The sequence below is a fragment of the Mobula hypostoma genome, chromosome 2, assembly GCF_963921235.1.
Source record: "Mobula hypostoma chromosome 2, sMobHyp1.1, whole genome shotgun sequence".
NCBI classification, from domain to species: Eukaryota; Metazoa; Chordata; class Chondrichthyes; order Myliobatiformes; family Myliobatidae; genus Mobula; species Mobula hypostoma.
This window is the reverse complement of record NC_086098.1, coordinates 83,938,921-83,957,570: the sequence shown is the minus strand read 5'-3', so window position 1 is coordinate 83,957,570 and position 18,650 is coordinate 83,938,921. Positions and strand designations below refer to the sequence as shown.

Genomic DNA, 18,650 nt, shown 5'->3' with positions numbered 1-18,650 from the left:
GAAGAAAGAAGTGGAAAGGAAAAATTACTTTTTTTTACCAGAAGGAGAAATTGATGTTAATGTCATCGGGAGATAGGAATTAAGATAGTTGGCCACCAGAAAATTCTGCTTTTGGCAGATGTAGTGGAGGTGCTCGATAAAGCAATTCCCCCTGTTTACCTCGGGTCTCACGAATGCAGAGAAGGCTGCATTGGGAGCACCAGACACAACAGACAACCCGAACAAATTTGCAGGTGAAGTGCTGCATCAGTTGGAAGGACTGTTTGGGACCCTGAATGGAGTTGATGGGAGAGGTGAACAGGCAGGTATAGCATTTCTGTCGCTTTCAGGGATGTGTGCCTGGAGGGAGACTAGTGGGAAGGGCTGAATGGACAAGGGAATCATGGAGGGAGCAATCCTTGCAGAAAGCAGAGAGAAGGGAGGAGGTAAAGATATATTTGGTGATAGGATTCCACTGAAGATGGCAGGAAGATGAGTTGAATACAGATGTCCAGATATGGAGGAGATGCAGGTGAGCACAGAATCAATGGTGGATGGAAGGGAAACCCCATTCTTTGAAGAAAGAGGAAGGAAAACCTCATCCTGGGAATAAATGCAAAGGACACTAAGGAACTGAGAATAGCATTTCTACAGGAGACGTTTATAAAAGATGTCAGTAGACAGTTTGTCTCCAGAAATCGAGAAAGGAGAGGGAGGTGTCAGAAATGGACCAAGTGAATTTAAGGGCGGGATGGAGGTTGGAGGCAAAGTTGATGAAATTGATGAGCTCAGCAGGAAGCAGCATCAATCCAGTTGTCAATGTAGAGTAGAGCAGGAAGAGCTGAGGAGCATTACTAGTGTAGGCTTTGAACATGGACTGTTCTAAGTAGCTAATGAAATGGCAGGCATAGCTGGGGTCCATGCAGGTGACTGGCTACCCCTTGAGTTTCAAGTAAATGGGAGGTGCCAACAGAGAAATTGCAGAGGGTGAGGACCAGTTCTTCCAGATGAAGGAGGGAATGGTGGAGGGGAACTGGCTGGGTCTTTTATTGAGAAAGAAGTGGACACCGTTAAGGCCTTCTTGATGGGGGATAGAAGTCTATAGCGACTGGACATCCATAGTGCCAGGGAACTGAAAGTTGTTGAGGAGATCGAGAGCATGTGAGGAGTTATGGATGTAGGGACTGAACCAAGGTGGTTAGAATGGAGTCGAGGTATGGGGACATGAGCTTAGTGGGTCAGGAGTAGACAGAGACAATGGGCCTACCTGGAGAGTCAGGTTTGTGGATCCTGGGTAGGAGAAAGAAACAAGCAGTGCAGAGTGAGGAGCCTATGAGTAAGATGAGGCGTCAGAGAGCTGCAGCCTCAGTAAGGCAGAGGTCAGTCCGCCACACAACAGCACCCTTCTTTGTCTGCGGGTTTGGAGGTAAGGTTGGGATTGGTGCAGAGAGTGGAGGGCGGTGCGTTCAAAGGGGGTGAGGCTTGAGGAGGAGAGAAAAATGCATAGGGTCAGCCGGTCGACACCTTCTCGGCAATTATGAGAAGAAAAGATCCAGAGTGGGGTGTCCTAGAAGAGAAGAAGGGTTGGAAACGAGAGAAGGGGTCATTGTTGCAGGGTGAGGAATTTTTGCCAAAGCAGTGGGCTTGGAGATGGACCTGAAAGCTCAGTGTCATGGCAAGCACACAGCACAGAACTATGCGTTTAGGGGGACAAAGGTAAGGTTCTTGCTGAAGACAGGGTAGGGATTAGAATTGGGATCAGAGGGAGGGAAGAAAGTTGCTGGCGTCGGGGGTGGGGGGAGGATTGGTTGGGTTGGGGACTTGTCTACAGTATCTGTGTGAGCGGGTGGAAGGAAGGAACAGGGCTTGTTTTGCTGTTCTGCGAACATGGTGGACATGCTTTATTGGCCCCAGAATGTGTGGCAACACTTGCAAGTTGTCCCTTCACATCCTTCGGTTGTGTTGGTTGTTATCTTCAGCCCAAGGAAAGTCAATTCAGATTCCCTAGAATGGTGTTTCATCGGAAGTGGATCATCCCTGCACCCACACCAGACTCACCAAGGTATCAAGGACAAATTACCAGATGTGGTTTTCAGCAGTTTCAGAATGAGAAGATTGTGCAACAATCAGGTCAGAGAGCAGACACTTTACAAGGATATAAAAGGGACAAGATATACTTGAGAAATAGTTTCAAGATGAAATAGAGACAATTGGCTAATATGTCCACATACAGCAGAAATGTGCTTGTTCTATTTTCCCCATCTCGACTTCCTGAGCTGGAGCAGAGGAGTGAGAACAGTTATTGGACTCCCTGGGCAGGAAGGTTGTTAACTCATTCATTTATGCATGAGAACTCTTCCAGCTTCTAGACATGTGGCTATTTTTGTCTGCAACCACAGTCTAAACTACCGATTAGTTTAATGTCAAAACGTCAAGAGTCTGGAGCCAATTACTTCTTCTGAGAAGGGCAGTTAAAAGGAATTAGTTTTACCCTACTGAATCAGATCCACTTTATCACATCTTCATTCAGTTTACTCTTTAGTAACTGTGGGAAAGAAGTCACGTGTGAAACAAGGGATACAAAATGCAACTGAGATATAACTCTGAAAGATGTTTAACACACATGGCTCAGAACAGGATGGTAAAAAATAATAAAAACAACAGGAATTCTGCAGATGCTGGAAATTCAAGCAACACACATCAAAGTTGCTGGTGAACGCAGCAGGCCAGGCCTGGCGAAGGGTCTCGGCCTGAAACGTCGACTGCACCTCTTCCTACAGATGCTGCCTGACCTGCTGCGTTCACCAGCAACTTTGATGTGTGTTGGTAAAAAATAATCTTTAGATTAATGATACTTGTTTCTCATCTGTTTCAAAGTTTATTGTCATCTGTCTGTACATATATACAACCAAGGAAAACAAGGCTCCTCTGGACCACAGTTCACCCACAAAACATAAATCACACAAAAATATTACTACAAATAAGTTAATAAAATATCATGCAAAATACATGTGGAGTGCACACCACAGATAAACAGTAAATTGTACAGTAAACATCTTGCTGTCCTGGTGATGAGATCTCCATGGTGGCAGGAGTCTCACAGCTGTTAGCCACTCTGGCAGTCCTAGTCCTGATGCTCCTGCTCCTGATGGCAGTAAGTCAAAGAAATTGTGGGATGTGACGTAGGGACCCACAACAATACTTTGAAACCGTTGTCTATAAAAGCTGTTCCTTTTCAGCCTTTTATGCCCCTTTAACATACCCAACTGCTAATCTAAAATTTCCTTCTCTTTCTGCGTGTGATTTGACTCTAATTTCAAATATAACATCCTTTGTTGTTCCAAATTAGTTCTCTTTCCTTTAACTCATCACTGGAATAATAATCCAAATTACTGCTGGACACAAATTAATGTTACCAGATCTGCACTCAATAGCTTGGAGTTTTCAGGAAGCATCTGCCTTGTCACATGCCACTTCTGTCATCTAGGCCGTTGGCGATGTGTTGCTTCAGTTGCTGCACCTGCTCTTTGTCCGTGAGGCTGGCGTGGTACCATCTACCCAGGCTTTTGACAGGCTGCTCAGACACTGTTGGAATTGGGTCATCGCCCATGAAGAACTTTATGTCTTTCAGCGTTCCCTTGACTATGGAGAAGCTTCGAGACTTGCTGGGTTGGATTTCCATTCTGGCCCACTTGATGATTTCCTGCAGCTTTCCAAGTAGTCGCTTGGTGCATGTTGCAGTAGTGGTCAGTATTGTTATATCGTCCATGTACATCCTGATACGGGGAACGCAAAGTCCAGCACTTGTTCTTTCACCGCCTACTACCCATCTTGAAGCCTTGATAATGACCTCCATGGCCATTGTGAAGACCAGGCTGATACAGTACAACCTGCCATAATGCCTACTTCCAGACTCTGCCATGTTGCGGTAAAATCTGCTGTTATGAAGCACAATCGTAGGTGTTGAAGGTACAACTTCACCAGTGTTGTGATGGGCTCTGGTATCTGGAAGAAGTCAAATGCTTCCCAAAGGAGTGCATGGGGAGTTGAGCCAAATACATTGGCGAGGCCCAGGAAGATCACAGAGATTGCTTTTGTCCTTCCTCGCTGCTTGGATCTGGTGCCATATCATACTTGTATGTTCCAAACACCCAGAGAAGCCTGGAATTGCTGCTTTGTGTACAGATGTATCAATGCACTTGTTTCTCTCCAGGTGGCTGGCTAGCCTCTGTGCTATTACAGCGAAGAAGATTTTCTCAACATTCAGAGGCAGATTGGTTGACACTGACTGATGTTTGCCCCACCTCCCCCTCATACCCCATCCGTTATTTATTTATCTACACACATTCTTTCTCTCTCTCTTTTTTCTCCCTCTGTCCCTCTCACTATACCTCTTGCCCATCCTCTGGGTTTTCCCCCCCTCCCCCTTTTCCTTCTCCCTGGGCCTCCTGTCCCATGATCCTCTCATATCCCCTTTGCCAATCACCTGTCCAGCTCTTGGCTCCATCCCTCCTCCTCCTGTCTTCTCCTATCCTTTTGGATCTCCCCCTCCCACTTTCAAATCTCTTACTAACTCTTCCTTCAGTTAGTCCTGACGAAGGGTCTCGGCCTGAAACGTCGACTGTACCTCTTCCTAGAGATGCTGCCTGGCCTGCTGCGTTCACCAGCAACTTTGACGTGTGTTGCTTGATGTTTTCTGCATCCTTTTCTTTTGCAGTCGGGACACATCCAGCCCTTCGCCACACACTTTGGGTATTATTCGTCTCTGCCACACTACCCTCCTGAGCCTCCAGAGATACAGCAAGATGTCTGGTGCAGTCTTATAAAGCCTATATAGTTCTCCATTAAATACCCATCGTGCAACAAATCCACTGACTTCAATGGAAAACTATTCCACGTACTGCCCGCAGATGGCTGCACAAGTTTGCTTGGACCCAAGCCCCAGTTCTTGTAGTTTTCTCCATTCTCAACTCAGCTATCGACCCAAAGCATGACAGTCGTGGGCAAGCTGTGGTAATGCTGGATGCGCCAATTTAACGTGAAGGCTGCTGAGCCTGGCTTGTCTCAACATGGACGTTTTGTCAGCCTGCATACCAACCTGGTCGGAACCTGATGTGTGGAGAGACCCCACTGAGCTCACACAGGGTAGTCAAACTCAAGTTGGCTCTACAAGACAATTTCCTCTTTAGGCCAATGGACTATGTTGACTTAAGTGTGTTTAATAGTTTTAATTGTGTTGCAGCATCCAGAGTTTTAAAGTATTAAGGGGCCACTATACTTTCACTACCTTACATGTGTGTAAAGGGACAACAAAATAATTGTGACTCTGGATGCAGCACAAAAAAAACACAATAAATACAAATACCAAGATACTGTGGCTTATATACATAGATTGATTGTATGTCCATAAAGTGATGCTCGGCACAGGAGTGTCTGGACATAAGGTGACTCTGACAGGAAATGATGAGGTAGTGGTGGTTGATGTGGGTTAGCGGGTAGAGGTGTTGATCAACCCTACTGCTTGGGGAAAGTAACTGTTTTGAGTCTGATGGTCGTGGTGTGGATGCTATGTGGCCTCCTCCCTGGTGGGAGTGAGACACACAGTTCGTGAGCAGGGTGGGTGGGATCCTTCACGGTATTGCTGGCTTTTGTCCGGCACCTCTCTGTACATACTGTATACCCTCGATGGTGGGTAGGCTGATGCGTTGGGCAGTTTTGACTCCTCGTTGTAGAGGTTTCCCGTCTGCTGCAGTGCATTTTCTTTACCAAGCAGTGATGCAGCTTGTTAGGATGCTCTCTACTGCACCTCTGTAGAACAACACGAGCGTGGATGGGCATAGTTTAGCTCTCTTCAGCTCCTGAACACAAAGGGATCTTTTCAGTAAAGAATAACACCCAAGCTGTAGGCCTTTCAGGCTTTGTATCGTTCTGCCATTCAGGAAGATCATAGTGAATGCTTTAACTTTCCTGCTCTAACTTCAGATTCCAGATCTCCTTCATCTCCAAAAATCTATACATCTTCTATTAACTTAGCAACTGAGCCTCAACTACCTTCTTGAGTAGAGAAGTCCAAAGTGTATTCTGTACACCTGTGGTGTGCTGACCATGAAGACAGAATTTTGACTCAGGGTACGCAATTCAGATACATCAGATTTAATTCCTGGAATCTGCAAGTAGTTCCTTGCACTCTGGTACTTGCAATTATGAAAATTAACTTCCTGCTGGGAGCAGAGGGCAAAGCTGATTCAAGGCCCCAATAAACAGAACATTTTAAATATGTAATGGACTTCACTGAAGAACAATGCTTTCTTTCAAACAAAAGCTACGAGGGCATAATTGAGGGTCAGGATGTGAACTGTGCTTTCCAGTGCTTTTAACATTACAGCATCAAGAGCACATTCTCTCTGTGACCTCATAAGTCTCCTCTGGGTGCTCTGGTTTCCTCCCACATTCCAAACATGTACGGGTTAGTAGGGTGATTGGTCACATGGGGGTAATTGGGCTCACTGGGCCGGGAGGGCCTCTTACTACGCTGTGTCTCTAAATAACTAAAATAAACATTCCAAGAAATCTGAGGCACTTGGATTAATTTTTCTGTCATGAAAATCAAAATATAACCCCATTCATTATCTCCACCCACTGTGCCCTCTGGTCCGAGACACCACACTACAGGAAACATCCCCTCCACATCCACTCTATCTGGGCCTTTCAATATTCAATAGGTTTCAATGAGATCACTCGTCATTCTTCTAAACTCCAGCGAATACGGGCCCAGGGCCATCAGACCCTCTGTATTCATTAACCTTTCCATTCCCAGGTTGATTGGAAGTCCAGAAGTTGAGGGTGAGGCCTGTTGACTGGAGTCCCAAGTCTGTGAACCTCTGCAAATGCCAGAGTCTGCTGAGGAAATTGAAAACCCATTGTCTGTGAATCCAGGTCAATATCCACTGCAGGCCGAAGACAAGCTGTTGTGGGGTTGGAGGACTGTGTGACTGTGGAAGGGAGGGACGGGGCTTGTTTCGCTGCAGCTGCCTTCTTGCTTGTCGTGTTGTGTTGTTCTGCCAAGCACTGTGGGCGTGCTAAGTGGCAACACTTGCCGGCTGCCGCCAGCACATCCTCGGCTGTGCTGGCTGTTGACACAACTGGCACATTTCACTGTATGCTTCAATGTACATGTGATGAATAAATCTTGAATCTTTTACGGTGTAAAAATGGTAAAAGCCTACTCCCTTTTAAGGAATGTATTAATCTGGAGTCGTTTCAATACCCAGTAAAAGCCTACACCCTTATAAGGAGATTTTAATAGAGAAACTGCTTTCACTGATTCACGACGTAACCAGTAGAAACAGATTTAAGGCCATTGCCAGAGGTGCAGAAGGCAAAGTGAGTGTTATTAGACGAAGATAGCGAGTTATTAACAGTCCTCAGCACAGTCCTGTTGGTTACTGACGCAAAACATGCATTTCACTGTATGTTTCAGTGTATGTGTGACAAACAAAACTAATCTTTTAATTAGACTGAAGAATCTGGGATCAATGCTGAGGCCCGAGGATCGATCAGAAGTTGAGGCCCCTTGGCTGGAGCCCCAAGTCTGCGAATCTCCGCGAAGTCTGACTCCACTCAAGGCCTGTCCTGGCATTGGAGGACTGTATGAGCAGATTGAGTAGGAGGGAGTGAAGAATGGGGCTTGTTTTGCTGTAGTTGCCTGGTATGTTGTGTTTGGTTGTGTTTTATGTTGTTCGAAAATCAACCTACAGAAGGAAGTCAGATGAATAATTGAAAAGAAAATAAAAATGCCAGGTGCTGGCAAGAGATCAGGCAGAATGTTTCTAATTGGGAGACTATTTCAAAGTCTTGATGGGATGACGGGATGACCAGTGTGAGCATGGTTTCATGCTGTGGACTCCAGGTCATGAAATGATGCATAAACTATACAGCTGACTCACTTGGCAAGCTACCACAGCAACTTGCCAGGCTCTGCAAAGCAATGAACTCAGCTGTGATTTGGAACAAATCTCTTTAGTAACAGCAAATTTACAATGAACAATCACACAACCACTCCAGAACACAGTGTCACGGCTGCAGAAAAGGAGGAAGCCATGGAGAGGTTTGTCTATGGAGCGTCTGGGTGAAAGTTAGAAATAGGAAGGAGTCAATAACTCTACTGCATTTTTTTTTTTACAGACCACCCAACAGTAACAGGGACATCGAGAAGCAGATAAGGAGACAGATTCTGGAACGGTGCAATAATAACAGGGTTGTTGTGGTGGGAGATTTTAATTTTCCAGATGGGGTGGAGTTTGTTAGGTGTGTTCAGGAAGGTTTCTTGACACAATATGTAGATAAGCATACAAGAGGAGAGGCTGTACTTGATCTGGTTTTGGGAAATGAACCTGGTCAGGTGTCAGGTCTCTCAGTGGGAGAGCATTTTGGAGATAGTGATCACAATTCTATCTCCTTTATCATAGCATTGGAGAGGGGTAGGAACAGACAAGTTAGGGAAATGTTTAATTGGAGTAAGGGGAAATATGAGGCTATCATGCAGGAACTTGGAAGCATAAATTGGAAACAGACGTTCTCAGGGAAACGTACGGAAGAAATGTGGCAAATGCTCAGGGGTTATTTGCGAGGAGTTCTGAGTAGGTACGTGCCAATGAGACAGGGAAAGGATGGTAGGGTACAGGAACCGTGGTGTACAAAGGCTGTAGTAAATCTAGTTAAGAAGAAAAGAAGAACTTATGAAAGGTTAAAAAAACCAGGTAATGATAGAGATCTAGAAGATTATAAAGCTAGCAGGAAGGAGCTTAAGAATGAAATTGGAGAGCCAGAAGGGGCCATGAGAAGGCCTTGGTGGACAGGATAAAGGGAAGCCCCAAGGCATTCTACAAATACCTGGGGATACGAATTGACAATAAACTGGACTGGTCAAAGAACACTGAGGCTGTCTACAAGAAGGTTCAGAGCCGTCTCTATTTCCTGAGGAGACTGAGGTCCTTTAACATCTGCCGGACAATGCTGAGGATGTTCTACGAGTCTGTGGTGGCCAGTGCTCTCATGTTGCTGTTGTGTGATGGGGCAGCAGGCTGAGGGTAGCAGACACCAACAGAATCAACAAACTCATTCGTAAGGCCAGTGATGTTGTGGGGATGGAACTGGACTCTCTGATGGTGGTGTCTGAAAAAAGGATGCTGTCCAAGTTGCATACCATCTTGGACAATGTCTCCCATCCACTACATAATGTACTGGTTGGGCACAGGAGTACATTCAGCCAGAGACTCATTTCACCGAGATGCAACACAGAGCATCATAGGAAGTCATTTGTGCCTGTGGCCATCAAACTTTACAACTCCTCCCTTGGGAGGGTCAGACACCCTGAGCCAATAGGCTGGTCCTGGACTTATTTCCTGGCATAATTTACATATTACTATTTAACTATTTATGGTTTTATTACTATTTAATTATTTATGGTGCAACTGTAACGAAAACCAATTTCCCCCGGGATCAATAAAGTGTGTCTATGACTATGACTATGACTAAGTATGTGAAGAGCAAGAGAATAAGACATGAGAGGATAGGATCAATCAAGTGTGACAGTGGGAAAGTGTGTACGGAACCGGAGGAGATGGCAGAGGTACTCAATGAATACTTTGCTTCAGTATTTACTACAGAAAAGGATCTTGGTGATTGTAGAGATGACTTGCAGTGGACTGAAAAGCTTGAGCGTGTAGATATTAAGGAAGAGGATGTGCTAGAGCTTTTGGAAAGCATCAAGTTGGGTAAGTCAACGGGACTGGACGGGATGTACCCCAGGCTACTGTGGGAAGCGAGGGAGGAGATTGCTGAGCCTCTGGCAATGATCTTTGCATCATCAATGAGGATGGGAGAGGTTCTGGAGGATTGGAGGGTTGAGAATGTTGTTCCTTTATTCAAGAAAAGGAGTAGAGATAGCCCAGGAAATTATAGTCTAGTGAGTCTTACTTCAGTGGTTGGTAAGTTGATAGAGCAGATCCTGAGAGGCAGGATTTATGAACATTTGGAGAGGTATAATATGATTAGGAATAGTCAGCATGGCTTTGTCAAAGGCAGGTCATGCCTTATGAGCCTGACTGAATTTTTTGAGGATGTGACTAAACACATTGATGAAGGTAGAGCCGTAGATGTAGTGTATATGGATTTCAGCAAGGCATCTGATAAGGTACCCCATGCAAAGCTTATTGAGAAAGTAAGGAGGCATGGGATCCAAGGGGACATTGCTTTGTGGATCCAGAACTGGCTTGCCCACAAAAGGCAAAGTGTGGTTGTAGATGGGTCATATTCTGCATGGAGGCTGGTGACCAGTGATGTGCCTCAGGGGTCTGTTCTGAGACCCTTTCTCTTCATGAATTTTATAACTGAGCTGGATGAGGAAGTGAAGGAATGGGTTAGTAAATTTGCTGATGACACAGAGGTTGGGGGTGTTGTGAATAGCGTGGAGGGCTGTCAGAGGTTACAACTGGACATTGATAGGATGCAAAACTGGGCTGAGAAGTGGCAGATGGAGTTCAATCCAGATAAGTGTGAGGTGGTTCATTTTGGTAGGTCAAATATGATGGCAGAATATAGCATTAATGGCAAGATTCTTGGCAGTGTGAAGGATCAGAGGGATCTTGGGGTCCTTTCCATAGACACTTAAAGATGCTACGCAGGCTGACTCTGTGATTAAGAAGGCATACGGTGCATTGGCCTTCATCAACCGTGAGTTTAAGAGCCAAGAGGTAATGTTACAGCTATATAGGACCCTGGTCAGACCCCACTTGGAGTACTGTGCTCAATTCTGGTTGCCTCACTACAGGAAGGATGTGGGAACCATAGAAAGGGTGCAGAGGAGATTTACAAGGATGTTGCCTGGATTGGGGAGCATGCCTTATTAGAATAGGTTGAGTGAACTCGGCCTTTTCTGCTTGGAGCGACCGAGGATGAGAGGTGACCTGATAGAGGTGTATAAGGTAATGAGAGGCATTGATTGTGTGGATAGTCAGAGGCTTTTTCCCAGGGCTGAAATGGCTAGCACAAGAGGGCATAGTTTTAAGGTGCTTGGAAGTAGGTACAAAGGAGATGTCAGGGGTAAGTTCTTTCACACAGAGAGTGGTGAGTGCGTGGAATGGGCTGTCGGCAGCAGTGGTGGTGGAGGTGGAAACGATAGGATCTTTTAAGAGACTCCTGGATGGATACATGGAGCTTAGGAAAATAGAGGGCTATGGGTAAGCCTAGGTAATTCTAAGGTAAGGATATGTTCGGCACAGCTCTGTGGGCCGAAGGGCCTGTATCGTGCTGTATGTTTTCTATGTTTCTATAATGCCAGCCAGCTGAAAGATGGTGGACTTCCATTTTCAATACTGGAACTTTTCAAGTTTCTAGAAATGAAAACCATTTTTTCTTGAACACATAGCATAAGCAAGGCATTTCTACTTAAAGTGTGACTCTTGTAAAATGAGGAACTCTTTGGGACAGGCAAAATCCTTGAGGCTGTTGGCCAAGTCAGTAAAATTCAAAGGTTATGAAAATTTGTGTAGAAGCAAAATATCTCCAATAACTTTCAGAGGATCTCAAGTGGAACAGAATTTAACAGCTTTCTGATTGACGTAATTAAGATCAAAGTTCAAAGTAAATTTATTAACATAAATCCATATATATTACCATATACTAACATGAGATCCATTTTCTTGCAGCCATTTACAGGAAAGTAAAGAAGTACGATAGAATTTTACGAAAAACTATACATCAAGACAGACGATCAGCGTGCAAAAGAAGACAAACTGCAGAATTAAAAATAAAGACGGGCACATGAGTTACATTAACTTCAAAAGGTTGAAGCACTGAAATAATTGGTGATAATTTTAAGGTAGAAGCAGCCAACATCAGGCTCTTACCTGAGGCTGAACACTGGAACCCGTCACCTTGATAACCAGGGGCACACTGACATCTGAAAGTTCCAGGGACATTAAAGCACTGAGCATATGGGTGACATCGACCTGGCTGGCATTCATCAATATCTTGAGAAGGAAAGCAAGTTTGTTTAATAGGAGTGCAATACGTGACTCTAACATATGCTGTTTTGCCATTAGACTCTATCCTGGTTAATTGCATTTTAACTCTATCTACCTGTGTTTGCTTCCTAAACCCTACCTAATGAAAATCTATCAATATCGGTGTTGACATTTTTATTTCCTCTGTCAACACTGAACCCTCCCCAGCTTTCTGGAGATGGGGTTAATATTTCAGAGTTCCATGACCCTGTGTGAAGAAATGCTTCCTAATATTATTCCTTAAAATAGAGAACATAAGAGATTCTGCAGGTGCTGGAAATCTGGAGCAACAGACACAAAGTGCTGGGGGTACTCAGCAGATCAGGCAGCATCTATAGAGAAGAATAAACAGTTGACGTTTTGGAGTTGAGGCCTCCTTATTTTAAACTCTCCCACAACAGAAAATAGTTTCTCTCAATCTATCATTTCTGATCTTTCCAAGCATCTAAATTGGATCACCTTCTTTCCCACCAGTGCTTGAGCCACAATGCCCAGCCAATACACTGGTCTTCAATAACTGATACTGAAGCAAAACTTCCCTGAGCAACGATTCATTTTCTCTTTAAGAGAGATTAGCTTAATTTGTCACATGTACATTGAAACACTGAAACATACAGTGAGGTTTTTTCCGGTGACGTCATCATCCAGAATGGCAGCTTAAATCAATAGCTCCTCCGAAACAACAAATATTTTGCCCCGTTAATCCATCAAACATAAGATCTTTCGAAAATATCTGAATTGATAAGGGGGGGCAAGAATGGGGAAAAAGAATGGAGATTAAAAAAAAGCATCTCTGCGGAGCCTGTGGATGAGAGGGATGCAACGAGTGCATGGTAGCGAGGCTGACGATGGGCCTCGTACAGGCGAAGCAGCAAATATGATATCAATTCTGGAAGCGATACGGGGATTCCAAAAAGATACAAAATATCAACTAAATGATATCAAGTCAGAGTTCGCCAAAGTCAAATCAAAAAACTAGCGGTGGCAGACACACGAATTGAGAAGGTGGAAGATCGCGTGCAAAACGTGGAACGGATACCAAATAAGACGATAAAAATACTAAATCAACAAGAAAGTAAGCTGCTTGACTGGGAGGGAAGATCACGACGTAAAATTATCAGGATATACAATGCTCCCTAAGGAGCGGAGGGTTTGTCTATGATGGAGTTTGAAGGAAAGTTGCTGCGGGATACACTGGAGATTCCCTCCACTACGGAGCTTGAAATTGAGAGGGCGCATCGTGTGCTCGTCCCGAGGCCTACTGGAGACAGAGAAGATAAGCCACGCTCAATAGTAATTAGATTCCTTCGATACAATACCAAGGCAGAGATTCTACGAAGGGCCTAGGGTAAGAAGAGGGAGTTTTTGAACGGGAAACTAATATATTTCGATCAAGATTACCCCCCTGCAGAAACGTAAGGAATACTCTGCAGTAAAGCGAATATTAAAGCAAAGAAAGATTAGATTCCAAACTCCGTACCCTGCTAAATTGCGAGTGTTTTATGAAGATGGAATGCAACCGTATCAGACGGTGGTAGAGGCAGCTACAGACATGAAGAACAGAGGACTGCCCATTAGCGTAGTCAAACCAAGGGAAAGCCTGGCCGAGCAGTTATCCCGATCTGCTTGGGAAATAGTAAGAGAACCGAGAAGGCAGGGGACAGGAGGAGGGCGAGAGACGAATATCAGGAAGAGACTGAGTTTTCAGAAGACAGCCCTCACCCCCTCCAGAAGAGCCATAAGGTTTGGCTAACTTTAAAAGTGTTGATAAGCTAAACAGAAGCAAAAATAGACAGTGCTATACCTATCTCAAGAAATACTTATTATAATGTGGATTTTATATTACTCAATTTTTTTTAATTCATTCATTCACTCCTTTTTCCCCATCTAAATAGAATATATATATATATGGAAGAGATACACAGGGAAATCTTTTCTGTGTAATGGAGATAGATTTGTTCACTTACTTTTATGGGTACTGCAATGGGGGCCCTCAACTCACAGGCAGGAGGGGCTATCCCCCACAGCTAAGCGTTTCCTCTAGCCCAACCCAGGGTCATCTACTTGAGACCTCAGCCTTGGAATCACACCTTTGTTGCCTTTTTTTTTGTTATTCGCGTTTCTTGGTTCTTATTTGTTCAGGGAGTAGATCGATTAAGTTTTATTCTGCTAATTTCAATAATATATTGACAGATAAATACACATGGCGAGGGACAAAGTAAAAATTAATGTCAATGGGCTGTTAAATCCAATCAAACACAGTAAAATTCTATCCAAAATGTAAAAAGAACAAGCTCATGTAATATATTTACAGGAAACTCACTTAAGTGATAATGACCATGGAAAATTAAAGAGAATGGGCTTCACTAGTTTGTTTTTCTGCTCATATAAATCAGGACATAGAAGAGGAGTTGCTATTCTTATCTCAAGCAAGCTAAATTTTGAAAAAGTATTTGAAATGGGAGATAAGGAGGGCAGATATATTCTGGTAAGGGGGAATATAGATGGAAATCCAGTTACTTTATTGAATATATACACACACCCAGGAAGTGATATTGGTTTCTTCCAGAAAATTACTAATATTATGGTAACAGAAACAGAAGGTCTCCTGATATGTGGGGGAGACTTAAATTTACAATTATAACTAAAGTTAGACTCTTCCAATAGAAAAACCTATGAAACAAAATCCTTACATAAGAAAGTTAATACACTTTTTGAGGATGTTGGTCTAATTGATATGTGGAGGGACCTTTTCCCCGACAGAAGGGATTACACTCATTATTCTGTCCCCCATTCTGTATATACAAGAATAGACTATTTCATAACATTTGGAAAAGACAAGGTCAAAATAAACACCTGTGGAATTGGAACAATAAATGCAAGTGACCATGCACCAATATATTTATCTGTCGGTTTTGACCTACAACCAAAGAATACTATTTGAAAACTAAATTCAAGTCTACTCAATGATCCCTACTTTAAGGAACAAATTTAAAAAGAAATTGGTCTTTACTGAGAATTCAATGATAATGGCGAGGTTTCACCACCCATTCTATGGGATACTCTGAAGGCTGTCTTAAGAGGGAAAATTATAGCGATATCTTCATATAAGAAAAAAATAAGGAATAAAACATTAGAGAAATTACAAAATAGGCTAAAGAAACTAGAAAAAAAAACACAAGTTGAATTTGGCACAGGATACATTAGAGGAAATTTTTTAAGTTAGGAATAAAATAATAGTTTGGCTACGCAAGAAATCAAGAAAAATTTAATGTTTCTTAAACAGAGACATTATGAAAGTGGACCTAAGTCTATGAAAATACTGGCGTGGAAACTGAAAAAAAGATAGCAGAAAATACAATTCATAGAATTAGGGATCCAAGAACAAAAATGATAACAAAAATAAACTAAGTGAAATTCAACAGGCCAAGCAGCATCTGTAGGAAGAGGTGCAGTCGACGTTTCAGGCCGAGACCCTTCGTCAGGACTAACTGAAGGAAGAGTGAGTAAGGGATTTGAAAGTGGGGGGGGGGGGAGATCCAAAATGATAGGAGAAGACAGGAGGGAGAGGGATGGAGCCAAGAGCTGGACAGGTGATAGGCAAAAGGGACATGAGAGGATCATGGGACAGGAGGTCCGGGAAGAAAGACAAGGCGGGGGGGGGACCCAGCGGATGGGCAACGGGTATATTCAGAGGGACAGAGGGAGAAAAAGGAGAGTGAGAGAAAGAATGTGTGTATAAAAATAAGTAACGGATGGGGTACGAGGGGGAGGTGGGACATTAGCGGAAGTTAGAGAAGTCGATGTTCATGCCATCAGGTTGGAGGCTACTCAGACGGAATATAAGGTGTTGTTCCTCCAACCTGAGTGTGGTTTCATCTTTACAGTAGAGGAGGCTGTGGATAGACATGTCAGAATGGGAAATCCCATATTTAATAAAATATATAAAAAAATTAAGGAAGATCTAACAAGATGGAACCTAATTCCTTTTTTTAGTCTCAGTTCATGGATTTAATCTATTAAAATGAATATACTGCCCAGACTATTATACCTCTTTCAGACCCTACCAATAGAGATTGATCAAAATCAATTCAATGAATGGAACAAAATGTTATCAAGATATATATGGCAAGGTAAAAGACCTAGAGTTCATCTCAAAACTTTGCAATTACCCAAGGAAAAGGGGGGCTGGGGCCTACCTTCTCTTAGAGATTATTATTTTGCAGCACAGTTGAGAGCCGTGATATGTTGGTGCAACCCATCATATGACACTCAATGGAAAAATATTGAGGAGGAGATTCTTCCCATCCCCATACAGGTAATTTTGGCTGATAACAATCTACAAAGTTACATAAATACTATTGATAACCCATAGATGAAATGGACTCTTACAATATGGAAAACTATTATAAAAGAATATAAACTAGAGGGAGATATTGCAATTCTTGAATGGTGTGCATATGACTTGGATTTTACGCCGAATAAACTGGATGCTAGATTTAAGGACTGGATAGCTAAAGGAATAACATTTCTTTGCAATATAATGAAAGAAGGAACACTGTTCAGTTTTGAAATGCTTAAAGAGAAACACTTATTAGAAAAGCAAGACTTTTATCGGTATTTACAGATGCGACAATATATTAATAGGAGGGTTAAAAATGTAACAAAGGCAAGTACATGTTTGATAGAGCTTTTTAGAAAAGCATATAATTCAGATAACGGTAGTAGAATCATTTCAAGCGTGTATAAGGGTTTGTCAAATCCTAAAACACATTCGACTTCATACATTAAAACAAAATGGGAGAAGGAAGGAGGGATAATAATATCAGAGGAAGAATGGACAATAATATGGAGGTATCAATGGAAGTGTACCCGTTCACAGAAATGGAGGGAGTTCGGATGGAAAACCTTGATAAGATATTTTATTACGCCCTCTCAGAAATCTCATTATGATAGTAACCTCCCTGTTTGCTGGAGAAATTGTGGAAATCAAAATGCAAACCATTATCATATTTTCTGGGAATGCCCCGTTATCAAAGACTATTGGAGAGGGATACACAATGCCCTACAAGACATCTTTAAATGTGAAATACCCTTAGAAAGTAAGACCATATATTTTGGGTATGTACCTCAAGAATGGCTGAAAAGAGATAAATATTTAAAGAACGTACTGCTGGTGGCTGGTAAAAAGACCCTTACCAGGAAATGGTTATCACAGGAGAGCCCAACTTTAAAATGTATGGATGGAAATTATAATGGACGTTTACAAAATGGAGAAGATAACAGCAGAGCTAGTAGAGTGGATAGGGGAGAACCAGTGGATATGGTATATTTGGATTTTCAAAAGGCTTTTGACAAGGTCCCACACAGGAGATTAGTGTGCAAACTTATAAGCACACGGTATTGGGGGTAAGGTATTGATGTGGATGGAGAATTGGTTAGCAGACAGGAAGCAAAGAGTGGGAATAAACGGAACCTTTTCAGAATGGCAGGCGGTGACTAGTGGGGTACCGCAAGGCTCAGTGCTGGGACCCCAGTTGTTTACAATATATATTAATGACTTGGATGAGGGAATTAAATGCAGCATCTCCAAGTTTGCGGATGACACAAAGCTGGGTGGCAGTGTTAGCTGTGAGGAGGATGCAGAGTGACTTGGATAGGTTGGGTGAGTGGGCAAATTCATGGCAGATGCAATTTAATGTGGATAAATGTGAAGTTATCCACTTTGGTGGCAAAAATAGGAAAACTGATTATTATCTGAATGGTGGCCGATTAGGAAAAGGGGAGGTGCAACGAGACCTGGGTGTCATTATACACCAGTCATTGAAAGTGGGCATGCAGGTACAGCAGGCGGTGAAAAAGGCGAATGGTATGCTGGCATTTATAGCGAGAGGATTCGAGTACAGGAGCAGGGAGGTGCTACTGCAGTTGTACAAGGCCTTGGTGAGACCACACCTGGAGTATTGTGTGCAGTTTTGGTCCCCTAATCTGAGGAAAGACATCCTTGCCATAAAGGGAGTACAAAGAAGGTTCACCAGATTGATTCCTGGGTTGGCAGGACTTTCATATGAAGAAAGACTGGATGAACTGGGCTTGTACTCGTTGGAATTTAGAAGATTGAGGGGGGATCTGATTGAAACGTATAAAATCCTAAAGGGATTGGACAGGCTAGATGCAGGAAGATTGTTCCCGATGTTGGCGAAGTCCAGAACAAGGGGTCACAGTTTGAGGATAAAGGGGAAGCCTTTTAGGACTGAGATTAGGAAAAACTTCTTCACACAGAGAGTGGTGAATCTGTGGAATTCTCTGCCACAGGAAACAGTTGAGGCCAGTTCATTGGCTATATTTAAGAGGGAGTTAGATATGGCCCTTGTTGCTACGGGGATCAGGGGGTATGGAGGGAAGGCTGGGGCGGGGTTCTGAGTTGGATGATCAGCCATGATCATAATAAATGGCGGTGCAGGCTCGAAGGGCCGAATGGCCTACTCCTGCACCTATTTTCTATGTTTCTGTGTTTCTATCTGTTAATCATAAGTTGGAACAATTTTATTCATACTGGGAAAAATGGTTCAACTGCATAACACCTTATAGGCCTGATTTTATTCT

The 18,650-nt window shown here is 43.2% G+C and overlaps 1 protein-coding gene across 1 annotated transcript in view; it reads right to left on the bottom strand.

Annotated features, from left to right (window-relative positions):
• The window catches only part of nid1a (nidogen 1a), a 164,409-nt gene that overhangs the window by 59,612 nt on the left and 86,147 nt on the right, over positions 1-18,650 (bottom strand). Inside the window, 1 exon segment of the mRNA XM_063039515.1 lies at positions 11,889-12,011. Within this exon segment, the coding sequence (XP_062895585.1) occupies positions 11,889-12,011 (123 nt within the window).